The sequence below is a fragment of the Plenodomus lingam genome (assembly GCF_022343315.1).
Source record: "Plenodomus lingam strain CAN1 chromosome Unknown contig_14, whole genome shotgun sequence".
NCBI classification, from domain to species: Eukaryota; Fungi; Ascomycota; class Dothideomycetes; order Pleosporales; family Leptosphaeriaceae; genus Plenodomus; species Plenodomus lingam.
The window spans coordinates 2,638,987-2,662,962 of NW_027093932.1; the positions used below are offsets into that span (position 1 = coordinate 2,638,987).

The 23,976-nt window shown below is 53.3% G+C and overlaps 9 protein-coding genes across 9 annotated transcripts; 5 read left to right on the forward strand and 4 right to left on the reverse strand.

The window, feature by feature from the left end:
* Positions 1-59: 59 nt before the first annotated feature.
* Positions 60-1,792, reverse strand: SFH5 (Non-classical phosphatidylinositol transfer protein (PITP); the record flags this gene model as incomplete). Its single annotated transcript, XM_003843281.2, has 2 exons — positions 60-841; positions 918-1,792. 2 exons carry the CDS (start codon positions 1,790-1,792, stop codon positions 406-408), a joined length of 1,311 nt encoding a protein of 436 aa, XP_003843329.2. The 3' UTR covers positions 60-405.
* Positions 1,793-2,417: 625 nt separating this feature from the next.
* IAQ61_002921 (uncharacterized protein) lies at positions 2,418-2,833 on the forward strand (the record flags this gene model as incomplete). The annotated part of the gene is made up of 2 exons (XM_066095757.1): positions 2,418-2,758; positions 2,821-2,833. The coding sequence occupies 2 exons, from the start codon at positions 2,418-2,420 to the stop codon at positions 2,831-2,833; spliced, it is 354 nt and encodes a 117-aa protein (XP_065954593.1).
* Positions 2,834-3,843: 1,010 nt separating this feature from the next.
* Positions 3,844-6,159, forward strand: IAQ61_002922 (uncharacterized protein; the record flags this gene model as incomplete). The annotated part of the gene is made up of 3 exons (XM_066095758.1): positions 3,844-3,871; positions 3,918-5,851; positions 5,917-6,159. The coding sequence occupies 3 exons, from the start codon at positions 3,844-3,846 to the stop codon at positions 6,157-6,159; spliced, it is 2,205 nt and encodes a 734-aa protein (XP_065954594.1).
* A 101-nt stretch (positions 6,160-6,260) lies between these two features.
* IAQ61_002923 (uncharacterized protein) lies at positions 6,261-7,859 on the reverse strand (the record flags this gene model as incomplete). Its single annotated transcript, XM_003843277.2, has 1 exon — positions 6,261-7,859. The coding sequence occupies one exon, from the start codon at positions 7,857-7,859 to the stop codon at positions 6,261-6,263; it is 1,599 nt and encodes a 532-aa protein (XP_003843325.2).
* Positions 7,860-8,539: 680 nt separating this feature from the next.
* On the reverse strand, positions 8,540-10,243 carry IAQ61_002924 (uncharacterized protein; the record flags this gene model as incomplete). Its single annotated transcript, XM_003843276.2, has 7 exons — positions 8,540-8,821; positions 8,879-9,052; positions 9,102-9,473; positions 9,565-9,713; positions 9,770-9,831; positions 9,885-9,982; positions 10,235-10,243. The coding sequence occupies 7 exons, from the start codon at positions 10,241-10,243 to the stop codon at positions 8,540-8,542; spliced, it is 1,146 nt and encodes a 381-aa protein (XP_003843324.2).
* A 1,338-nt stretch (positions 10,244-11,581) lies between these two features.
* Positions 11,582-13,165, forward strand: IAQ61_002925 (uncharacterized protein; the record flags this gene model as incomplete). Its single annotated transcript, XM_003843274.2, has 2 exons — positions 11,582-12,160; positions 12,233-13,165. The coding sequence occupies 2 exons, from the start codon at positions 11,582-11,584 to the stop codon at positions 13,163-13,165; spliced, it is 1,512 nt and encodes a 503-aa protein (XP_003843322.1).
* A 2,359-nt stretch (positions 13,166-15,524) lies between these two features.
* On the forward strand, positions 15,525-17,300 carry IAQ61_002926 (uncharacterized protein; the record flags this gene model as incomplete). The annotated part of the gene is made up of 3 exons (XM_003843271.1): positions 15,525-16,222; positions 16,278-16,392; positions 16,446-17,300. 3 exons carry the CDS (start codon positions 15,525-15,527, stop codon positions 17,298-17,300), a joined length of 1,668 nt encoding a protein of 555 aa, XP_003843319.1.
* Positions 17,301-18,283: 983 nt separating this feature from the next.
* IAQ61_002927 (uncharacterized protein) lies at positions 18,284-19,361 on the forward strand (the record flags this gene model as incomplete). Its single annotated transcript, XM_066095759.1, has 2 exons — positions 18,284-18,510; positions 18,866-19,361. 2 exons carry the CDS (start codon positions 18,284-18,286, stop codon positions 19,359-19,361), a joined length of 723 nt encoding a protein of 240 aa, XP_065954595.1.
* An 863-nt stretch (positions 19,362-20,224) lies between these two features.
* IAQ61_002928 (uncharacterized protein) lies at positions 20,225-23,874 on the reverse strand. The gene is made up of 2 exons (XM_066095760.1): positions 22,640-23,874; positions 20,225-22,521 (listed from the first exon to the last, which is right to left on the reverse strand). Exons 1-2 carry the CDS (start codon positions 22,792-22,794, stop codon positions 21,057-21,059), a joined length of 1,620 nt encoding a protein of 539 aa, XP_065954596.1. The 5' UTR covers positions 22,795-23,874; the 3' UTR covers positions 20,225-21,056.
* Between the last annotated feature and the right edge of the window lie 102 nt (positions 23,875-23,976).

The window sequence follows — 23,976 nt, forward strand, 5'->3', positions numbered from 1 at the left end:
GACCAACGTATATAGTCTGAATTCAAACCTTACACAAAGTCTTGCGTTTTCACAAATGTGTTGCCATTGATGTGTTTCAGCTTCATATCCTGTTGTAAGAATGCTTCTGCTTTACCAAGTGCATGATGATTGCTTGCTATCAATTTTCCATAAAACAGCTGCTCGAATTAACATGAACAACTCCAGTTGCTCGCTCGGCACAAAAAAGCCTTCTCAGTTTGGGTATATCGCGACTAGGATCGCTAAACAACAGTCAAAAACCTGCGCTGCTGCTCTGTGCTCACCACTCTTATCCCAGCAAACGCGCTTCAACGTCCACTGCCATTACCTCTTACCACCAAAGTCTTCCCAACACCCACGTATCCAATCGCAAGTTGAATAGCATGATACACATAGACCCGAGGCCTAATCCGTCAACTTGACCGCCTCGCCCACCTCCTGCAGGCTGCCCTTGTCGCCTCCATACTCCTTGGGCACACCCTTACCCAACTCGCCCGCCAGATCCTTGCCATAGCTCAAGACGGTAAACTTCTTGGCCGTCTCCTTGGCCACAATCATCTTGACGGCCGTATAGACCCATCCCATGACTACGGGTACATTGACAAAGAACTTGCGCGACAGCGTCTCTGGGTAGTGTTTACCGAGGATTTCAATCGTCTTGGACGTGGCTGTCTTGACGAGCGGGTCGCGGCGGAGAAACGAGACTTGCAAGTAGTCGTGGATCTGGAAGCCTTGGTACGGGTCCGTGCCTTCGCCGTAATTGGGAATCGATTTTGTGGCGGAGGGGAGGTCGAGGGCTTGGATGGACTTCTCCATTAGGCCAACGCGCCAGCGGAGGAATCTGTGGTATGAGGATGGTAAGCAGTTGGGCTTTTAAAACAAAAGACAGTGGCATGACAAGGAAGTGAGGAACGTACGCATCGAGATCGCCAAAGGTAGCCTTGTTATCCTTGACAGCGCCATAGATATTGAAGGTGACGATATCCATGGCATTGGGACTCCCAGGCACACCCTCGACCTTGAGAATATAGCCCAAGCCCTCGAACTTGCTGCGCTCAAAGCTCTCGCCAGCCGCCTTGATGGGATCAAACTCCTTCCTCCACTTGAGCGTCTCGAGAAGCTGGCCCTTGGCCGCCTCGAGATCATTTTGGTTTGCGCGGAGAAACTTTTGGAGGATGAGCTTGGTGAGAAAGGGGTTAGACTTTGTGAGCTGGATGCCGTAGACTTCGTTGTGCGCCGCTTCGCTGACGAGAGCTTCAAAGGCATCGTAGAATTTGGAGAGTGGGTGGTCCGGTGCCGTCTCGGGCCAAATGGGGCCCTGGCTGGCTTTGGCGGCGTCGTCTGTGGTGGCTTCTGTTGTCGTTGCAGCTGGCGCTGGAGACTCGACAGCGGGTGGTGGTGCTGTCGCTTCTGAAGTAGTCGTATCTTCCTTTGCTTTGTCTTCCGTGACAGAGAGATTCGCCACTCCGGTCGTAGCATCATCCAGCTTGTGCTCGTCCTTGGGGGCAGCGCCATCCTTCTCCGTGACCGCCTCGGTGAGAGCTGGATCAGGTTTCTTCTCCAAGCCCGCATCGGCGCTAGTGCCCTCTGGCGACGCGGCGCTGACTTGCTCTTGTTTTTCCGCCATCTTGTTGATTGTGTGTGTGTGTGTTTCAACTAATGGGGGCTCAATGTGCTGGAGTGCTGTGTTTATGAAATGTTTGGCCTGCGTGTCGGTCATACGATAAACTCCGTAGTCGCCAACACGCGTCCTCACGTGAGCCCCACATGATGCCCAGGTGGGGCCATCCATAGCTACAACTCTTACCTAGGGATGCTTTGTGACAAAGGCAAATTCACGAGCTCAAGAATATATTTTAGTGAGTATTGCAACCGTGCCATCAACGCACAGACTAATGAACCTCTGCAGGAATTTTTCCTTACCACTAACAAGCGAATCTGTTCGAGCTCTCCTGTGAAAGGAAGAACGGCAACAGCGGATCGAGTGCACCGCCATGTCATTGTTCGGGACTACGATAAGCCTATATACATGGCGAGTTCCAGGGCTAGCGTACTGGCTGCCCTAGAAGGTTGCATCGCGGGATACGAGTCGCTTTATGCGCGGGCCGGCATGCTACGATGCGATATCTCGCCGAACAACCTCACGGTGAACGAGGATAAAGACAACACCCTCCTGGCACGCCTTTTTGATCGACCTAGACCTTGCTATCAAGGAGGATTTCGAGAAACCGTCAGGGGCACGAGGGAAGATGGGCACGCGAGCGTTCATGGCGATCAGGATACTCCACGACGATGACCAGCATTCTTTCATGCACGACCTAGAATCTTTCTTTTGGGTGCTATTTTGGATATGCATTCATTGCGACGGGTCGCAGGCAAGAGTGGTCCAAGAATTCGATACATGGAACTATGCGAACATGGAGGTGCTAGCCCAGCAAAAGCTGGGCATAATATCAGACGATCGCATGTTTCGCAACGCTACCCTCGAACACTTTACAGACTATTATCAGCCGCTAATCCCCTGCGTTGACGAACTGCGGAGAAAGATAATCCCTCAAGGTAGAAGATGGGAAGTTCCGAACCCGAAGCTGTACTCGGATATGAGGAAGATTCTTTGGGCAGCACGAGAGAAGATGGAGAAGATGGAGAAGATGGAGAAGATGGAGAAGATGGAGAAGATGGAGAAGATGGAGAAGATGGAGAAGATGGAGAAGATGGAGAAGATGGAGAAGATGGAGAAGATGGAGAAGATGGAGGGGTAAAGAGATGTAAAAATTAGCAGAGACATCCGAATTATAATCAGCTAACAACACAGTGCAGGCCATATGAGTAGAAGCTGGCCCATACGCACCTAATCAATAGGCAGACTGCACACACTTGGCATGTGTACTTCAGCCCCGTGGCGACGCAGATGAGGGACATTCAAGGCAATTTTGTTTGGGCTGATGGTGAGCATCATCGAAGCAGACATCTAGCTTGCACAGCGTTACGGTGACCTGCAAAACCGGTTTACCGGAAACAGGAACCGTAGTAAATTTATTATAGGAATTAAGCCAAGAATTCATGCAGTTGAATGACTCCAGGAGCCTGTTCGCAAGTGTTAGCTTCTGTTCAATATTGATGCCGCTGGCCCTAATGTGATGTGCGTTTTAAGCCGTCTCCTTCACTTTGTGTGCAGACTTTTGCGAAAATGGCTTGATGTCTTCTAAGAAAGATTTGCGCGGCGATATTGGCAAACTAAGTGCTAGAAAAGGCGTGCTTCATCGCCAGCTTCGAGAGGGAATCGGGAAAACTTTGACCCGCTTTGGCAGTGCGGGGTATTGAAAGTTGAAAGTCTTGACTTCTAGCTTGTGACGTTTTTACCATGTTTGTCGCACAAAACAAATCTAATCGCCAAATCGTGCAAGGAAAACTTGTGATATTGTAATTGTAATAAACTTGTGGCACATTAAGGAGTCCCAGCAACTTGTTTGAATGTCACAATACGAATCTCGGGACAAATGCGACAAGAGCCAAGCATGTACAGGACCTGGGACCATCCACAACCCGCACAAGTGCTACGACTCATTCGACCCCGGAATGAATAGGAAGAACTGATCATCCCAATCTCCATGAGAAGTTACATCGTACCGATGCTGCGGCTTTCACATATTTGGCTCAAATGGCTCCGCAGAGAATGCTTATGCTAATACGCCTTGTAACACACTTATACTCGAGGCGTCTTTAGATCGTTGAGGAATTTCCGTGATGGTCTATTCTGCCCTTTTTTACACACTGGATTTCTCGTGTATACGCATCGGTTCTGATACTTCTTCTTAGTGCAAATTAAATTCAATACGAAAGATGTCTAAAGGCAAAACGGAGCAGCAAGGCAGGCCTCATGGCTTCGAACCTCTGTTCAGGCTGACTCCTTTTAGGTACGCCATCTGACAATGGACCAAGCAACACGCTCTCGCTTGAGGCTCTTCAGAGCGACGAACAGCGCCTTGTTCTTGATACAGTGGCCCAGGTCCGCAAATGTGGGCTAGAAAGCATTTTGGCTCTCCCCCAACTTGTTGTTTGTGGCGATCAGTCCGCCGGGAAAAGCTCTGTTCTTGAAGCTCTTACTGAAATACCGTTTCCCCGAAATGACGAGTTATGTACCCGTTTTGCAACTGAAATCATCATGCGGCGCGCAACGATTGAGTCCTTGACCATCAAGGTGATACCAGATGATGAACGATCAAGTGCTGAAAAGGAGACAATACAAGCATTCACAGAAACCATTACAGATTTTGAAGAGCTACCAGAAATCATGGACAAGGCAATGGTAGTCATGGGAATAGGTGGAGTTGGGTCGCAATCGAGCGCTTTCGCCAGGGACGTACTGAGCGTCGAGATCGAAGGTCCATCTCGACCTCAACTGACTTTGGTCGATTTGCCTGGTCTTATTCAGAACGAGACCAAAGGGGTCACTAAGGCTGACGTGGAGCTCGTTCAAGAAATCACAGATCGATATATTTCGCAATCTCGGACGATCATCCTAGCCGTCGTGTCCGCCACCAATGATTACGCGAATCAAGGCATCCTCACAAAGGCTCGGAAGGTAGACCCAAACGGAGAACGCACACTTGGCATCATTACAAAACCGGACAGACTTCCTGCTGGTTCAGGAAGCGAAAGTGCTTACATTAGCTTGGCTCGCAATGAGGATATTTTTTTCAAATTGGGTTGGCATGTTGTCAAGAATCGAAGCTTTGAGGAAGGGGCAAGCTCCTTCGCAGAACGTAACGCAGCTGAAGCATACTATTTCCGTCATTCAAACTTCAACTGCTTACCAAAAGGAACCGTTGGCATCGATTCGCTAAGAGAACGACTGAGCAAACTCCTCTTTGGGCACGTCAAGCAAGAGCTTCCTAAGCTGCACGAAGATCTCAATAATGCCCGCACAGACTCGAAACAGCAGCTCCACCTGTTGGGTAATCGTCGCTCATCGCCAGCAGACTGTAGAGAATACCTGATGCAGCTTAGCCTCGACTTCAATAAGGTGTCCGGTGCTGCAGTGAAAGGACAGTACGAAGGAATACACTTCAAATATGCCCCAGGTGCTAGTTTCACGCCGGAGTCGTCTTGTGCCGTTCGTCGACTGCGAGCTATGGTCCAATTGCTGAATTCTAAATTTTCTGAAAAGCTCAGAAAGGCTGGGCACACATATGTCCTTCAGAGGACAGGCGAGATCACGGCTTCCGAGCTCGAGCGGGGAATCCCAATACCAACCCCGGATTCGACTAAGCCAGTCAGATTGTCACGCAATGATTCACTCCGGTGGGTCATCAAGGCTATAACTCGTAACCGAGGAAGAGAACTCCAAGGCAACTTCAACCCCCTTATCATCGGAGAGCTTTTCTGGGAGCAGTCGGCCAGGTGGGGTAGCATTGCTACCGACCACATTGAAGATGTTGTTGATGTATGTCGACGATTTCTTCACGATTTGCTTCAGGAACTCTGTCCCAAGGATGTCCAGTCTCGCCTCTCATTAACTCATGTTGAAGAAGCTGTCAAAACAAGATGCATGGCAGCTGCAAAGGAACTTGGGCAAATCTTGGATGACCTCAGAGAACATCCCATTAATTATAACCACTACTACACTGACACTATCGAGAGATGCCGCATGAGCAGAGAAAGTCAATCCCTTGCTACGTGTCTGGAGAACGCAACAACCCATACTCGTCTCCCAGGCTGCCATTCAGACCACACTTCTGCCAGCGTTGACATTGATCGCATATGTGCAGAATTCAGTCAAAGTCGGAACCCCGACATGGACATATACGGTTGCGAAGGTGCTCTGGACGGCCTGATTGCCATTTACAAGGTCAGCTACAAAACTGTTGCAACACATTCTGCCCAAAAGCACTTGATCTAATCACAACTACACAGGTACATCAAAAGGTTTACGAAGCAAATGTTGTCACCCAGGTCGTAGAGAGGCACATTATTCGGGGTCTGGAGGATATTTTTTCGCCTCTGGTTGTAAGTCGATGGTCCGACTCTGAGTTGAACGAGATTGCTTCGGAGCCGGCGACTATTATGAGACAAAGGGCATTCTTAGAGGACCGAGTATCGAAGCTTGACACTTGTCACGATATTCTTCGCCAAGTGATGAAGAGGACGGTATGCTAGTAGCTTAGTTTTATAGGCGTTCTTAGTGCTCAGTTAGGAGTTCAGTTACTAATCTTCGTATCATGCCCAAAGTAGAGGAATTCCTTAAGATATACATTACATTACTTCTGACCAGTCCCATCCTTCCCCTTCTCCCCCCCTACAACAACCGCCCTATCAACCCAGCCCTCTCCCCTCAACACGCCCAACCCCTTGCGCGCAACACCGCTATTCACCGAGCGAGGCGCAATCTCATACAGCACGTTAACCGTAGCCAGACTCAGGACAAAGAGCAAGACATCTCCATTCCGGACGCCCTTCCACCAGCCCCGCTTGACACCAACCTTCCACAAAGAATCAACAGACATGCGCGAGCAGTACAAGAAATTCGACCGACCGCCCTTGCGTTCGAGATAGGACCACAGACCGCCGAGGAAGCCGCCGAGGAACCAGCGCTGCGTGGTGAGCAAGGTGCGGGGGAAGAAGTTTTGAAACAGGCAAATGGAACCCCAGCTCGTACCGATGGAACCGGAGATGAAAAGCGACATGCGCAGAACGCGCTTGGCTAGGTTGTTGAGAGAGGTGAGTGGGGAGTTGAGAAAGGCCTTGTATTTTGTGATGCTCATGACGGCGAAGAACATGGTAAAGAAGCGGGCGACTTTGGGGAATGCCTGGATCCAGTATTGGACATAGGTGCGCAAGCAAGAAGGGTCCTGTGGGTGAAGAAGTGCGCAGGATAATGACTTGATGGCAGGGTGGGCAGGCGAGGTGATTGCTGTTATTGAAGCCAAGTCCCGTGGGAGGGTTTCGCTGTTGGGAAACAGTATGGGAGAGACAAAGGGTGGCCATCGTTGTCTGGAGATTTCAGCCAGGCTGTCGACGATTTCGTACGTGTCTGGCCACTTCAGACTGCTGGGATAGTCGGCGGGCCGGGTTTGAATATACTCGGGGGAGTTGCCCATGATGTAGTTGCCAATGCCAGCGGGGAAGCAGTCACGATCAAAGACAAAAGCGTGAAGCAGTTGTCCGCAAGCGACTGGCATCAACAACCAGCTCCCAAACCAATGGGGTCTGTTCTTGAAGTAGCCAAGCTCCTCCAGGTAATTGTGCCCAAACTCTAGTGCTCGCGTGAAGATGTATATCGCCATGGTGATACGCAACTGGTCTCCAGGATAGACGGCGAGAAAGAAGCCTGCCAAACTCGACCCAATAGCTGGCGCCAGCCTGGATGTCAGTGACCTTGAGATGCGTGGGTTGCGCCGCCGAAACGACTTGGCCTCATTGCTGAGGAGGCTCTCGCGGATGCGCATGAAAACGCGACGGAGCAGTCGGTGGAAGAGGAGGATCAGGGCGAGTGAACTGCTGAGGCGCACATTGCCTGACTTCCACAGGGGCCCCTTAGCCTTGACGCGCTGTTGTTGAGAACGCAGCTTTGTGGTGACCAGCTCCCACGCGTTCAAGCCTGCAAAAGTGACCAGGCCCAGGCGCAACGAAGCGCGGACAGCAGCGACGTTGTAGTCGTCCGGCCCTTTTGTGACGGCTTCATATCGCTTCGGATTCAGGGTACGCTTCTTCACCACAGGCGCCCGTGAAAGGAGGTATTGGTGGAGGAGCTGATACTCTTTTGCCGAAATGGTGTAACGCAGCGCATTGCGCAGAATCGGATCAATCGGCCGCGGCTGGCCAGGCGGCGAGGGTTGCGATGCGCCGGCGGACGACATGATGTGCGTCTGATATTGAATGTGCGACGACGCTCGCAACCATGTTTCGAGGGGCTGCTGTTGTTGTTGTTGTGATGGTCATTGCAGTCTGGGGAGGGGAGGGGGGAAAGCCGAAGCTAGCACCGTTGATGATCGCCCTGTCGGCCGTCATGCCTCGGCTGTCCCCTCCTCCCCCGTCACTGCACATGCTTTTGTATTCATTACCTTTGACTCTAGTATAGGCAGCCTACCCATACTTGCAATATACAAAATCATGGCGTATGTAGCCTTGCACATGATGAGTGCTGCTACACCGAAACAACGTCTGTCGTACGCAGTTACAAGCAACCAATAAACACCTTGTGCTCTGTGTAGATGATCCAATTTTTTACTCCAAGGTATCATCATTCATCCATCTATGCAACTTCGCTGGGCTAATTCGACAATACCCAAATCTGCAATACAGTCTCTCGTGAACTTCGCACCTGTTACTGACACAATATTCAAAACTCGTACATGCCAACAATCTCTCGGCCCCAGTTCTAGAAGCCGACGGCAATCATGTCACCCCTGTTCTCTGGCGGACCATCCTGGTCTCGGGTCTGACTGCCTAAACAACCTCGAACTCAAGCAAACAACATAACCCTAGTCCTTTGTGAAAAGTGCGGTCCTCGGTGCGCTGTTCCCGGTAAATGGGTTCATCAGGATTCGACACGAGCGCTCATGCGAATCGACGGTTGATCCTCGAGCTCGCTCATGGGGCGCAGCAACTTAGCCTCCTCATCCGTGAGACGTGCGCTCATTGGCTCCAGCACCGGACTTGTCGAACGTGAAATGTCGAATGGAGGTACAGTCAGTTTGATACCAGAACTTTGGGATTCAGGCACTAGCAAGGTGCCCTCGTCAACAAGTGAATCGCGCTTTCGCGGAAGCTTTTGTCGGAACCCAAGCTCATTGGATACCTTTTCGATGCTCTTGAAGTACTGGCGTTGGTCAGTATCCCTGGCTCATGCAAGGGTTGGATCCATCCATGTAGGTACCTTGACTGTCTTGACCTGCAATTCCAAAGTTGCGTCCTCATCGACTACAATCATTGGGTGTGGGTGCATCTGGAGGCTCGACAGTGTCCACATGTGATTCACACCGCCCTCTATGCATCTCTGGAGCGCAAGGGCCTTGTGTGCGCCCGTTATGATAATGAGTACCTCTCGCGCCTAACACAATGTGAGACAAGCTGAGCTGGAACTGAACTACGTTACTCACATCGAGCACAGTTTGTACGCCTACTGTCAGAGCCATTCTGGGCACTTGATCCAGATTGTTCCCAAAGAACCTTGAATTGGCGAGTATGGTCTCATACGCAAGGGTCTTTACACGTGTTCGAGACTGGAGACTGGAACCCGGCTCATTGAATGCGATGTGTCCGTCAGGCCCAATCCCTCCAAGAAAGAGCTCGATACCACCGACTTGCTCGATCTTTTCCTCGTACTGGAAGCATTCCGCCTCAAGATCAGGAGCATTGCCATTGAGTATGTTGATATTGTCGGGCTTGATATCGACATGGGAGAAGAAGTGCTTATACATGAAGCTGTGGTAGCTCTCCGGATGGTCCCGCGGGATCCCAACATACTCATCCTAAGTGGGTCAGCTCTCCTCAACCTGCTGTTGTGACAGGCTTGGCAGGGAAGGAATACGGTGAAAGGCACCGCGGAACCTATTCTCTTACCATGTTGAAGGTGATGACATTGCGGAATGAGATTTCGCCCGCCTTGTGGCGATGGACAAGATGTTGGTATATGAGGACTGGGCTGCTTCCCGTGGGCAAGCCCAACACAAAAGGCCGCTCTGCTGTAGGATTGAACGTCTTGATGCGTTCTATGCCTAGGCGTTAGCTGAGGTGCGTCTTTCCCGCAAGGGAGTGGGCCAAGCACCAATGACATAGTCAGCAACGTACTTGGACGCCGCCTGAGGATCGTCCCTAATAATCAGCCGCCTGTAAGCGGTAAGCGTTCTGCTCGTAGCCGACATAACAGTGCATATGCGTACATGATGTGTAGTGTTGCTTGTGAGACTCGAGCGGGTTGCCGTGAAAACTGGGCGGACACCTTTGCAGCAGATGCGCGAAGTTTTAAGAGTGAGCAGTCCTGATGCTCCGCATCAGTGCCGTCATAGCAAGTGGTACTACCACAGTCCGCAAGCTCGATCAGCAAGTCAGGGTCTCCTTTGTCGAGACTGGAGACCGGCCGAGTGGCCGGATCCGACCACGTTCACTCAAGACGTTGTCCTGATGGCCGTTGTCCCCATCCGTCCAGCACTTGACGATGCATTCGTGGTGGGTCACAAGAGCCATCCCACCACCGCTGCAATGGACGGCAAGGTGAACGTGGTGGTACAACGCGGGCCATGGTGTCGATGCTAGGAGGCTGATCCCAGTCGACTGCCATGCTACAGCAGCATGAGATATCACGGTGATTGTAACCCATCCTGGGCGTAGTGGGCACGCTGCTCGAGCTGGTTCGGACCGTGAGTGTGCCAGCCAGACTTGTCAGCAAGGGCACCACGACGGGACAAACATGGAGTCATGGAACGGTGAAGATTGACGATCTGATGGACAGTCTGATGATGGACTGGAGACGACGACGTTGATGTTACATTTTCGACTAGAGGTGGCGCGCGGAGAGCGTTGCACGCGTGGCTGGGACCGGCGACTCTTAGTTCGCCTTGAGCGGCCGGGGTGGTGGTGGTGGTGGTTGTGGAGAGAGTAAGCTGGAAGTGGGGGGGGGGGGGGGTGAAAGGTCCCTGGCCTGGTGCAGCCATTCAAACAGCGGACGTGAATGGAGAGGGCCTACCGGTACTAAACGATAAGCTAATCCTACTACAACTCAGATGGTCTCCACCCGCTCCCCGCTTCTATCGCTATCATACACATCCAGCATCTATCTACCTACATCCAGTGACTACTAGAGTAGAGTACCACTCTCCCTATCAAACCCTTTTCCCGAGAAAGGAAGTGCAGACTGTCAACCCTTGGTCGGCACGACCGCATCAGCGTGCGCCCCCGGCCCGCGCACATGTGCAGTGCTACAGAGTCCAGACCAGGGGGGTCGTTGATACGGGGACTTGCATGTTGGAGGCGTCCGAGGGGTGCCAGCCAGGACCCAATGGTTGCGACTCTGGGGCGTGAATCCTTATGATGTCTGCCAAATTGCCCGGCAAGGCCAATACTTGTCGCGTGTTCTCTCACGCTCTCTCTCTCTCTCTCTCTCTCCTCTCTCTCTCTTTTAAGGCTGGCGGGTTTGGGCCTGATCGGGTAAGCCTGATCGGGTGGGATGTGAATGCATGTGGACGATGAGGAAGACCCTAGGCGGGCATTGGGCCGGGCTGGCAGATGCTTAAAACGTAGCGGCCCCTCGCTTTCACCCACAGCTGCCACGGCCGCCCCCCAAAAAAGCACTTATTATAGTATAGCATCCTAGAATACGGCGCATACATAGTACCCATCTACTTGGACAATACGATAGCGAAAACGCCAGTCACCTGTGGTCTGAGCGTGAGCACTCGCATCTCTCTCTCTTTCTTTTATTAGTTGCGATCCTCTGCTGCCCTACAAACTTCTTTCCCTCCGAATCGGCAAAATTCACTCCCATCCCCCCCCCCTGGTCTACGGTACCCAAGTTCCAGGTTGCGTCCATCTCCGTATCTGCTGCCATCCACCGTCGGAACCAGCCTTTTGCGCAAAAGCCATGTCAACCACGGAAAAGGATACGCTGCCGCACAATGTCGACTCGCCAGAGCACTCGTTGACCGACAGCAACACGCTGGAGCTTCCCAATACATGGAAGTACCGGCGCATCACTTTGCTCGGCTACAAGATCCCCTGGTTCGCCTCGCCGCCGGTGCAGCTGGTCATTGTCTCGTTTGTGTGCTTCATGTGCCCGGGCATGTTCAATGCCCTCAACGGCATGGGCGGAGGCGGCCAGCTCGATCCCACAGCCAACAACAGGGCCAACACCGCGCTGTACTCGACTTTTGCCGTCGTGGGCTTCTTTGCCGGCACATTCACCAACAAACTCGGTATTCGCACCTCCTTGTCCTTTGGCGGAATTGGCTACTCGGTCTATGTCGCTTCCTACCTCAGCTACAACCACACCCGTAATCTGGGCTTCACCACTTTCGCCGGTGCCTGGCTTGGTGTATGCGCTGGTCTGCTGTGGTGCGCTCAGGGCGCCATCATGATGTCTTACCCGCCTGAAGAGTCCAAAGGCCGCTACATTTCCTGGTTTTGGATGATCTTCAACTTGGGCGCCGTCATTGGAACTTTGGTAAGACACTTGCATTCGCGTCGTTTCATAAAGCACGTTGGCTAATGATCTTTTTTCTTTCTTTGCCTCTAGATTCCCCTGGGCCAGAACATGCACGTGGAGCAAGACGGTTCTGTCAATGACGGTACCTACATTGGCTTCCTCATCCTCACGCTTATTGGTGCCGCCCTGGCCTGGACCCTAGTGGACGCAAAGGATGTTGTGCGCGCCGACGGATCCAAGGTCATCGTCATGAAACACCCCTCGTGGAAATCGGAGTTTGTCGGCCTTTGGCAGACCTTCTTCACCGACCCTTACATCATCCTTCTTTTTCCCATGTTCCTTGCCTCGAACTGGTTCTACGCCTACCATTTCACCGAGGTCAACGCGGCCTACTTCAATGTCCGCACCCGGGCGTTGAACGGGGTAGTGTACTACATTATGCAGATTATCGGTGCCTACGTCTTTGGCTTTGCCCTGGACATGAAGGGTGTTCGTCGAACGACGCGTGCCAAGGCAGCATGGGCTGCGTTGTTTGCGACCATTATGATTGTCTGGGGTTGCGGCTACGAATTCCAAAAGACGTATGACCGTGCCTGGGCAGAGGACAAGTCGAACAAGAAAAAGGACTGGACGGATGCGGGCTACGCCGGCCCTTTTGTCCTCTACGCCTTTTACGGCTTCTCCGACGCCGCCTGGCAGACGTGTGTCTACTGGTTCATGGGCGCGTTGACCAACAACAGCCGCAAGCTTGCGAATTTTGCTGGTTTCTACAAGGGCATCCAGTCGGCCGGTGGTGCTATTACCTGGCGGCTGGACGACACGGGCATTCCGTACATGAACATGTTTGCGTCCAATTGGGGCTTGCTTGGCGGCAGCCTGCTCGTCGCGCTGCCCGTCATTCTCTGGAAAGTCGAGGACACAGTGGCGCTGGAGAAGGATGTTGCATTTACAGACGAGAGTGTTGCCGAGGTCGCACCCAAGGCCAATGTACAAGTTGTGAATAACGAGGCCGAGAAGGTATGAACGTACTGGGCTAGATGACGATTTATGACCACGGAGATCTGGGTACTATCACGAGGGGCTATTGCTGTATAAGGGATTGATGATACCTCGGACTTGCTTTTCGTTGTTCCTGTTGTTCCTGTATATTGTGTTGGCAGAGTCATCACGTTTGGGCAAGGACCTGGCGCTTTCCAGCTTGGGAGGCTTGGGATGGCGAGTTTGGATGTCTCTACACGAACCTGTCTTGTTTGGCAGGTCTCTTTTGCATAGCCAGCAGCCGCCTTGGCTTCGCATTTGGCCCCATAGTATTTGTAATCCATCCCTAATGCTGTAGAGGCAAGGAATATACACAAGATCGATGCACACTGAGATGAAACAGGGACATGAGTGGATACGGGCGATGATAGTTGATGATGGCATGGCATGGCAATATCCCCCCCTCCCCTCCCTCAACGTGCGACTGTGCGACTGTAACGGTGTGTGGCCGCCGGCAGTTTCAGCGCATCCAGATTGCCATGTGCAGTGTAGCCATTCGACTGGCTGACAGCCTTTCCCATGCCATCCATCGAGAGCAAGGGTTGTGTGCGCAGGCAAATCAAAGTGGTTCGGTGGGGTCAAAATGGCACAGTAGGAGAAGGGCGCAGCTGCTGGTTTGCACGGTAGCCATGCTAGGACTGCATTCCTAGCTGGGTAGCCGCACGTCTAGATGGAAGGTTGGGCCGCCTTGTATTTCGACCATGCGGCTGTCAGACGAGAAGAAGTGGCAGTGGGAACAAGCATGCGCGTGTATGTATGTGTGCACGTGTGGTGGTGTGGTGTGAATGCAGGGTGACTAACAAGGGTTCGGGGGGGGAGAAAGGGAAAAGGATTTACTGGTACAGCCATGCTCGTTCCCTCATTGCTTCTTCTATCCGACGTTCCAGCAGCCTTCTGTTGCGCTTGGGGCTCGTTGGCTCAGGCCCTTGCAGGCCTCGATCTGAAAACACCAAGAGATGGGTGTGGTTGCACGGGTGGTGGACACGGAGTACACGCGCGGGGTACGGTAGGTGTGGCCAGCCATGTCCGAGAGATGGTTGTCGAGTTGTGTGTGCATGCAAGGCGTTGGGTGCTCACCTACACCACACTCACGCACAACGCACTCCTTTACCCTCTTCCCTCTTCCTCTTCCCTCTTCCCGCTCTCACACACGCAGGCCAAGACAGTACTTGACAGTGGAAAGAATGGATGCATTGCATGGTTGTTGGACTGTAGATGGACGAGGAGGACATGGCAAGTGATCCAAAGCTTGCTCCCAAACTTGGAATTGGCAGTGCACGTGCTTCCCGCTCGGCGCACCCATGTCGTGCCGAAAGAGGCTAGAGCGGCCGGGAGCAACCTCAACGATGCGCCAGCAAGCAAGCAGGCCTGGACAGGGCTGGACTGTGTCTAGTATCCACTACAAGATCATGATGGTACATACTACATGCTACTTGGGATAGGCTAGGGTAGGCAGTAGGCATGCCATGGTATAGTCGTAGTAACAATTACTACCTAACAAGTCTGTGGGCCCAGGATGCCATCAGTAGCTTCTCGACGACCTCGGGAGCTTCTCAACACAGGGGGGGGGGGGGCGCCCGCCTGCTATCACAGAATGCAGTAATGGCCATGACAGCACTCTCTACTCTGGCACTCTACTCTATCACCATCACACACACACACACACTCTCTCTCTCTCTCTCTCTCTCTCTCTCTCTTTCTGGGGGTGAATCGCGGTGCGGCTGCGCTGGCCGCTCAACGGCCTTGGTGCTCGCCTACGCCTCGATTCACAGCCCCACCCGAGCCTAGCGGCACTCGCCGACGTAACGGTAGCATGGCCATCGAAGAGAAAACATGCAAAGACAAGAAACCCCACCAAACGCTCCTCGTCATGACAGCGCCCTGCTGTAATGCTCTGTCACTCTCTTGCACATCCGGCGCTTTCACTTGTCCGCCACGCTGCGTGTTGCTGCTACATCCGCTGCGCCTACTGCCCCCCCCCTTGAACCCCCCTTCCCCTTGACAGCCCCGGAGCACCCTTACCTGACTGACGTGCCTGGTCCGTCTGCAGTGCCCCCAGCAGCCAGCGAGCCTCGCAACGCCAGGCGCCGGTCCCATTTCCCGACTACCGTCCTCTAGTGGATACAACCTCTCTTGATGCTCTGACAAGCCGTACAACCATGCTTAAGAGCTGTTTGCGACATCGGTCCATTCATGCTGCCGCTCCATTGAACATTTTTGTGCTTTGCCGTCTGTCGTCTCGGCCGCAACATCACAGTCTGATAGAAGGCCTGCGAACAAAGCTTCACCCAAAAGACCTCCTGGACCCGTCGTCACCCCTCCATCACCCCTCCTCCACCCCTCCATGCCCTCTCTGCTACTAAAACGCTTCAAGAAACGCCGCCTCTCCCGCAATCCTGAGCCAGACGGAACTTGTGACCTGCAACAGGACAACAGCAACGAAGCCGATCGCTGCTGGTATCAAAAGCCCATGTTTGATTTCTGGCAGGGCCTTCTTGCGGCTCTCGAGAGAATCGCCATGCTACCTTCGCTTATTCATGCTGTGCTTCCTTCCTTGTCGTCTCGAAAACGCGTACGAGATGCCTTGCGAACCTACGATCGCACCATGGACGACCTGCTCCGTGAAGTACAGCGTCTGCTCGAGGCACCCCTGGAGCCAGCAGAGTTGTCTCGCATGTCAGCCAAGTTGGTCGAGCAATTCGCCCCCAAACTGCAGGCTAGCGAGATCTGCATGCTGCCTTCGTACAACGACACACTGCCAACCGGCCTCGAAAGGGGAACCTATCTCGCACTCGATGTCGGTGGATCGACCTTTCGCATTGCTCTCGTCGAGCTCAATGGAAGACAGCCAAACACCAAAAACATGCGTATCATGGCTATGAAGAGCTATGAGATTAACGAAAAGGTCCGACAGCGAAGTGGTCGCCAATTCTTTGACTGGATGGCCGAGAAGATTCAACAAGCACTGGCTGACGGTCGACTCCAATGCCATGCTGGCACAAAGTCCATTCCCATGGGCCTCGCATGGTCGTTCCCTGTAGAGTAGGTCTCTTCCTTGGAGTGGCCCTACCTGGCATTGGAACGCTCACAAACTCAGGCAAACATCAATCCGTGCTGCCAACTTACTGGACATGGGCAAAGGTTTTCGGGCCACCGAGGGACTGCTCGGGCAAGATCTCAGCGAGCTGATTATGGCGCCTTGCAGAAAAAGGGTAAACTCTGCTCTCTAGTTGCCGTGCGCTAGTCGGCCGCTAACGAACCCCAGAACCTGCCCGTGCACCTCGACTCGATCGTCAACGACTCGTCGGCAACATTACTATCGCGTGCCTACGAAGATCCCTCGACGCGGTTCGCAGTCATACTCGGGACCGGCTTCAACATTTCGGTCCACTTGCCGGTCTCGGCGCTTGCACACACCAAATTCAAGGGCTACCCACAACATTGGCTTGACAAGGCCACACATGTGCTCGTCAACACAGAATGTAGCATGTTTGGAAAGAACGTGTTCCCCACCACGCGTTGGGATGACCAGTTGAATGATGCGCACATGCGACCAGACTTCCAGCCATTCGAGCACATGATCAGCGGTCGCTACCTGGGAGAGATTGTGCGACTCATCATAGTCGAAGCCGTACGGAGTGCCGGCCTCTTCAGTGGCGAAATGCCAGACCAACTCGCGGAACCATACAGCCTCGACACTGGCACCATTGCCGCCATGGAGATGGACAACTCCAAGCACCTCACCCACGCCACCGCCCTCTTCCAGTCCAAGCACCCACTGAGCAAACCCGCAAGCTTCAACGACATCCACTTTGTCCGCCAAATCTCCCAGCTCGTCTCGCACCGCGCAGCCGCATTCCTGGCAACAGGCATCCACGCCCTGTGGACGCTGCGCACACAATCCGAAGCGCTGACGGCTGCCACGGCCGGCCGACTGAGCATCGGTTGCAACGGCTCCGTGATTGAAAAATACCCCCTTTTCCGCGAACTGTGCCAGTCTCATCTCGATGAACTCACCACAGCCTCTGGCGCCGGGGCAAAAGCAATCTCGCTAGAAATCGCCCACGAATCCGCCATTTACGGGGCCGCCGTTGCAGTTTCCTGTCTCGAGGGACAATGACGCTTGCATGGCATGGCATCGCATGATTCTTACTAGCGATGAACTCTGTTTCTTCTTTGACGCGTCCTTTTTTGTTTCTTGTCATCCAGTAAACGCAAAGGATGGCCTGTATATACGCCTTTTGCGATTCTGGCTTAGCGTTCTGTTTTCGGAACATCTAGAAGGTCTACGGACTAGGGAGGTGGAGCGGTGCATATGGGAACGCGTTCTATGGATGGTTTTGACGAATTGTTCCCCATGGCGTTTTTTGGAGGGGGGTTTTTGGATGTTTGGATGCTGTACTGCAGGGACTATTGTTGCTGCATATGATTAGTTGGTGTGTTGTGTCAGCTTCCCTTCAAAAGGCTGACGGGTTCTTGGGGGGATTTTGGAGGGAGAGATGACAAGTGATTGTTATGAATAGTATTACTGGTGATTTCCATCTCGCTCACTATCCCACTAACCACTCATCTCTTTCCTCCCTCCCTTCCTCTCTCCTCTTCATTCACTATACTGCATCCACATGTCTCCTTTCCAACCCCTTCACCTTTGCAATCCCTAGCCCTTGTACAGTTCAACACAGTTCCTGGTTGGTATACACACGGCTTGTTCTTGACTAATCGTTGCTGTAATGGACTGCACTGTACCGCAATACACCATTCCCCCACAGCCCCCCTTTAAAACCACACAATCCCCACCCCCACGTCCTACCTGCATCCTCCCTCCACCCTACCTACCAAACAGCCCATGCACACCCATACAAACCGTCCTGCCCTGCCCATCACTTCCTAATTCCCACAGCACACCAGGGTAGCGCAGTGCGATACAGTGTAGCGCAGCATGCCGTAACATACCACACCACACCCTCACTCACACCCAACCATCCTCCCACCCAGAGCCTAAATGCTACATACTCTAGTTATAGGACCGGTACTTACCACGCCATACGTTTCATGGCAAGGGTGGTGTACCTCGCATCCCATATCACGGTAGACGCGGCTCGGATGCTACTGTACTCTACTCTAGCCTGTCTGGATTCTGCTCGGCGCTGCTGGAGTCTGGAGTCTGGACTGCTCATCATGTCTGAGGCTCCGTCTGACGCGGCGGTGCGTTTGGTTGCTGTGTTGGAGGTTAGGCTGGGTTTGGGGCGGGATTTGGCGTGGTGGGTTGGGGGTGTAAGCTTGTTCGTTGTAGAGATGTTGCGGTACGGTGCGGTGTCTGCCGTGTGTAGGTACTACTCTAGGTATGATTATGCTAGGTGGATAGATACTTCAAGCTAACTACGCGACTATCGGTATAGGTTGGGGAGGGCAGGTGGATGTATGGATGGAGTTGGACTGGTATGTAGTTTGAGTGCTAGGTACGGTACGTGCAAGGATGGGAGGTGAGATGAGCAGGCAAGCGGGAGGATATGGGTGTGGATTGGTGGGGTGTGGGTTTTTGGGGGGATAGATTGGATGGATGTGCGGTATGGTGTGGTGTCTTGTTATTATGGACTACGGTTTTTTGGTTTTTATTTTACGGATATACCGGTAGTGTGCACGGAAATACACAAATCAGTTGAAGACATGCCGGGATTGTTAGAGAACAGCATTCTCTATACCGAATCCACCTATCCACTCTACCTACCTACTATTCCATCCCATCTCATCCCACCATCCCACCTACAACCCACCTCAAATCTCACTCAACGCCATCCCACAAACATTTCATCAGCGTTACACCCTCACACCCATACATGCCCATCTCGGCCCGCTACCACCCAACCCGCCCCTAACCCAACCCAGCACTCCCTCACCCGGTCCCTCCTCCAGCCCCGCCCACGATGAACAACCGAGTGTAACAACAATACCACACGTCGTCTCCACTGCGGCGTCGTCGTCTTCGCATGGCATGGCATGGCATGGGCAGAGGCTTGGTATGTCCTGTAGGTACTGTACCGCTGGACCAGCATACCCTTACGGTACCCCCCACCTACCTACTGTACTTATCTCAACCCCTCCCCCTCCCCCTCCCCCCACTGCAACACCCCGTCCCGCCCATCTCCATCCCATCTTACCTCCATCTCCACAGCGCAGATAACACAACGCGCAGTTCGGTCCAGTGCGGGCTGACGTTACACACCTGCCATACCTACCCGTCGCTGCTAGTACCGGTACCGCTTACCGGTAGGTACGGTCCAGCGGTACAGTGTTGCATCGCACGCGACCATCGGGGTTGCGCGACATGGGAACGATGGATTAGATGTGGTAGGGCATGGCAGGACATGGCATGGTAGGGTAAATGTGTGCGGGTTGGGTTATTTGCACGTGGTTGGAATGGAACGGGGTTTGCGTAGGGAGACACGCATCACCAACCCATCCACCCCAACTCTCCAACCCATTTCTCCAAAACACACACCAGGAACCAACAACTCACCTGCAAACCCCAATTTCCACAATCCCCAGCTTTTCCTTCCTTCTCCCATATCATAACCTCACCTCACCTGCCAACCTCCCCCTGCACACCCCTCACCCACCTCACCTCGCCCTCGCCTGCCAAACCCCCACAGCCCAAGCAAGCCATGCCAAAGCCACCAGGTTCAGAATTATCTATACTCTATACTCTATACTCTATACTCTGCTAGAACCTAGGGGAGGGAGGGGGTGTGACGTCAAGACGACACCACATTCTGCTTGTTTGCTACGGTGTAGTAGTGTAGTAGTGTACTATACATGATATAAAAGATGAATAACAGTAGAGTACATGTACATGTACAGATACGAGTACAATCACATATAGCCATATTGCCACTAGCGCGTGTAACGCTGTATACTGTATACTGTATGCTGCAGGCTGGATAGTTGGATCGTATGTATGCATGCATGTATGTGGTATATACATCTGACTATAAATATAACAAGAGACAAGTCCAACATATCAACCTCGACATAACCACACCCATCTGCATCCACCCTTTCCCCCCCCCCCCCCCCCTAAAAAAAAAGAAGGGCAACACAAAACACACAACCCCAACCCCCCACACCCCACCCACACCAAACAATTTCAAAAAAGGCCAAGAAAAACAACAACAACAAGGATAAATTTGGTGGGGATATAAAGCTGTCCTAAGCCAAAACCATACGTCTTGGAATCCCCAAAAAAAAAAGTCAAGAAAAAAAAGTCAGAGAATGGAAAAAAAAACATTAGATCCCGACAAGCACCCGCACCTTGTATCTGCATTCTGCATTTGCCCATCTTCTTGTCCTCCTCCTTCATCTTGCAAACATGGCAAGCGGAAATTTCGTTCAATCATAAGTCACACACTCACATACGCACGCACACGCACACGCACACTCCACGACCCTGCAACCAAGCAACATCCGGACCCAACAGACAGCTCAAGCATTCCAGAGCCCATATTCGTATGATACAAGTATCTGACGGCCGTGCAACCGCTCTCTATATTCAGTTCAAGCCTGGTCCGCAAAAAAAGGGGGGAAATCTGAGGGAAATCGGCCTTCTCTGAAGAAAACAAAAAAAAGACACAAGCCGGGGGAGAAAGATAACCAGTCGTAGCAATCGCGTACCAGATCAAAGTCGCAACGCCTGCAGAAAAGCCGACTTGGTTTGGAAAAAAAGGTGACTCCCATTAAAAAGGCATAAAAGTTTGCGTAACAACGTGCGGTGGAATGAAGCAGAAAGACGGTAAGCCGCGCGCACCTCGACAACCCCTCGAGATTGCGTAAACATGCTCGGCCGCAAAAGCGCAAAAGTGAACCAAAGCCTCACCAGGCCTCACCAGGCGTCTGAGAAGTACCTCTTGGACCGATTCTTAACAGCAAGTGCCTTTGGATCTTGTGGAAGGTTGGTGTGGTGGACAACATGCGGGCGATATACTGCATCGACAGGTGGCATCCAGTCGTCTAGACCCAACGGAAAATACTCATACAACAAGTCGGCACTCTCGTCTGGGCTGTTGATGATCCCAATCGAGAATGAAGGTGGCCGTACGGGGGTGGCCCGCTTCTTGTTGTGCTCGGCCGGAGACGGCGCCTTTCTGGGCTCATCGTCTGTCAATGAGAGCGTCACAGGTGCCAGCGGGGGCTGTGATTGGGGTGGAACGCTCCGTGATATCTCGGGCGTGGACTGAGCATAGGGAGTCACGTGGTGCATCTGCGATGATGGTGGATCCGGCGGTATGGCCGTCATGGCTCCAGCTGGCATCTTCCAATCAAGAAAATCTGGAGAGGGTGGCACGTTATCGGCATTGAAGTCATAAGGAACTGGCATCATGTCCACTGGCTTCGACGTTGCTACGGATTGGTTTTGTGCATGGCCTTGTTTGTTCTGGTGGGTCTCGCCCGTAGGCGTTCGACTGGACGGTTGCGGGAGATGCGAGGCCTTGCGAGTCGACGCGTTTCCTCCACTGATTGGCATGTCCTTTCGAGATTGGAAGTTGCGTGGACTCCTGCCGCGCACAATAATGGCTCCCGAATGTATCTCGCATATGGGGACCTTTGCGCCGGTAGCCAATGTCGCCACAACCTTGAGTCGGACGACAAAGTGCTGCTGCAGCTCCTTCCTACGGCCGTTGTTCGCCGTTGCAATGCGAAACTGCAGCCGCTTCCAGCTGATGGGGAAGCTGACATAATCCGAATCCATGTCCTGGCCGGTGGAGAGATCGAGAGGATAGGTCGGGGGTTCCTTTTCGGTCTTGTCCTCCATGGGCGCGGTGCTTGTTGCAGGTGTCTTCCACGGCACGGATATGATCTTGACAGGGTTGCCTTCCAGCGACTCTGCGGCCGAAATGGTCAGCTCTTGACCAAGAATGGGGAGTTGGTCGCCCTGATCGGTCAAGATGTATTGCAAGTTCCGCGGCAGGGTGACGGTGCCAGTGATCTGAAAGAGATTCCTACGATAGCACGTCAGCTCCGTTGGTGGCGTCTGTACATCGCTCGCAGTAGCCCAGGGCGACTCGGCGAGAAAGAACATGCCGTGGAGCTGGGCAGCCATGGAGATGGAGACGCGTTGCATCGCATAGCTGAGGATGGTGTAGGGCACGTCGGGGAGGGAGAAGCTGAGCAGCTTGTTGTTGCTCTCAATGTTGGGGCTCTCGGGCATGCCATTCTGGTCGTGTGGGTGGATGGACTGCTCGTAGCCGCTCTGGACATCGGAGAAGGGGTCCTCGTAGGCGGTGGGGAAGCGCTTGAGGTGGGGCGGGGGTTGTTGCAGGTGGTAGGTGGAGAAGGCATCTTCGCTACTGCCTCACTGTGTTAGTACAGGGTCCATCTGTGTGTGGGTGTGTATGGGTGGGTGTAGGCATGTGTGGATACATGTTTTCTGGCAGGCGGGCTGCACAGCGAGGAGTGGTTTCCTACCCAGCAAAAGTCTCTGCGGCGTCATATGCCGAGCGCTGGTCGTAGTGGTCCATGGGCACCATGGGCATGGCCATCTGCTGGTCGGGCCTGGACACGGGCTGCAGTGGCATGGGCGTCGACATGTACGACATGGTGAGGGTGTCGAAGTGCTCCATGGCGCGGGACGGGCAAGTAGCCGGGGGCAGCGTCGTGGTCGAGTCGGCGCATGTGCGTGCAGTCGAGGGCAGTAGGCAGCGGATGGCGGATGGCGGATGGCGGATGGCGGATGGCGAGGAGCGGGCAGCGGCGCGCCGTTGTGTGGGTGTGTGTGTGGGTGTGGGAGGAGAGACACTGGCCGGCGGTGGCCGTGTGGTGAGGGGGAGTGAGGTGAGATGAGGTGTGCGGTCGGGTGTGGTGTGGTGTGGTGTGGTGTGGTGTGGTTTGGTCTTGGTCTTGGTCTTGGTCTTGGTCTGGCAGCGGCCGGCGCGCGGGAAATGGTGTATCGTCCTCTCTGGCACCTGGCTAACCGCTAGGTAACTGGTTGTCTGGGCGGCGGTGGGAGGGGAAGAGGAGGAGGAGGAGCAGCAGCAGCAGCAGCAGCAGCAGCAGCCGCAGGAGAGGGGAAAGGAGTGAGGTTGACTCAGGCGTCGAGCTTACAACAACGAAACCACTGGACGATACCGATGGGGTGTGCAGCAGGGCCCGCCAACACAGGTCGCAGCGTTGCGCGCACCAAGCAATAACTCTGTAGCTGGACCAGCGGGCGGGTGCTGAAGCTGTGCGACACTGATCACATGCACTCCTGGCCAAGGGGAGCGAGCGCTACTCTAGTCTATTGTACCTGTAACTACCCACAGTGCCTCGCTGCCAGTCGAGCTTGGTGGGGCGATTCAACCGCTGGACGCTTGAAGCATTGCTTGCTTGATTGATTGACTGATTGATTGATTGATTGATCCGATGGAGAAGAAGCGGAGAGCCTCTTCTAGTCTTCTTTACTGCTGCCGGTGTCGTAAATGGTTCAGAGTGGTCGGTAACGACATACCAATGATGCTTCACTGGTGTGTTAGTATGTACATCCTCCCCATCTGCAATCGCCTGTCTACTTCATAATACCTAGTAGTAGTAAACATCAAACCGTACAAGAGGAAACAAAGCCATTCGGCATACATGCCTATTACCGCCCAAAGCCAGGTCACAGCCGCACACAGCCGCACACGTGACACGAAACGCGTTCGGACGGGCCCGTGGCGGCGGCGGGCTTCCTCAACCTAACTCTTGGAAACCGAACAAGGCCCTGACGATCCGTGCTGCGTGGGCAGATGGCGCCAGACGTCTCCCCCAATCAATTCCATTTCCTC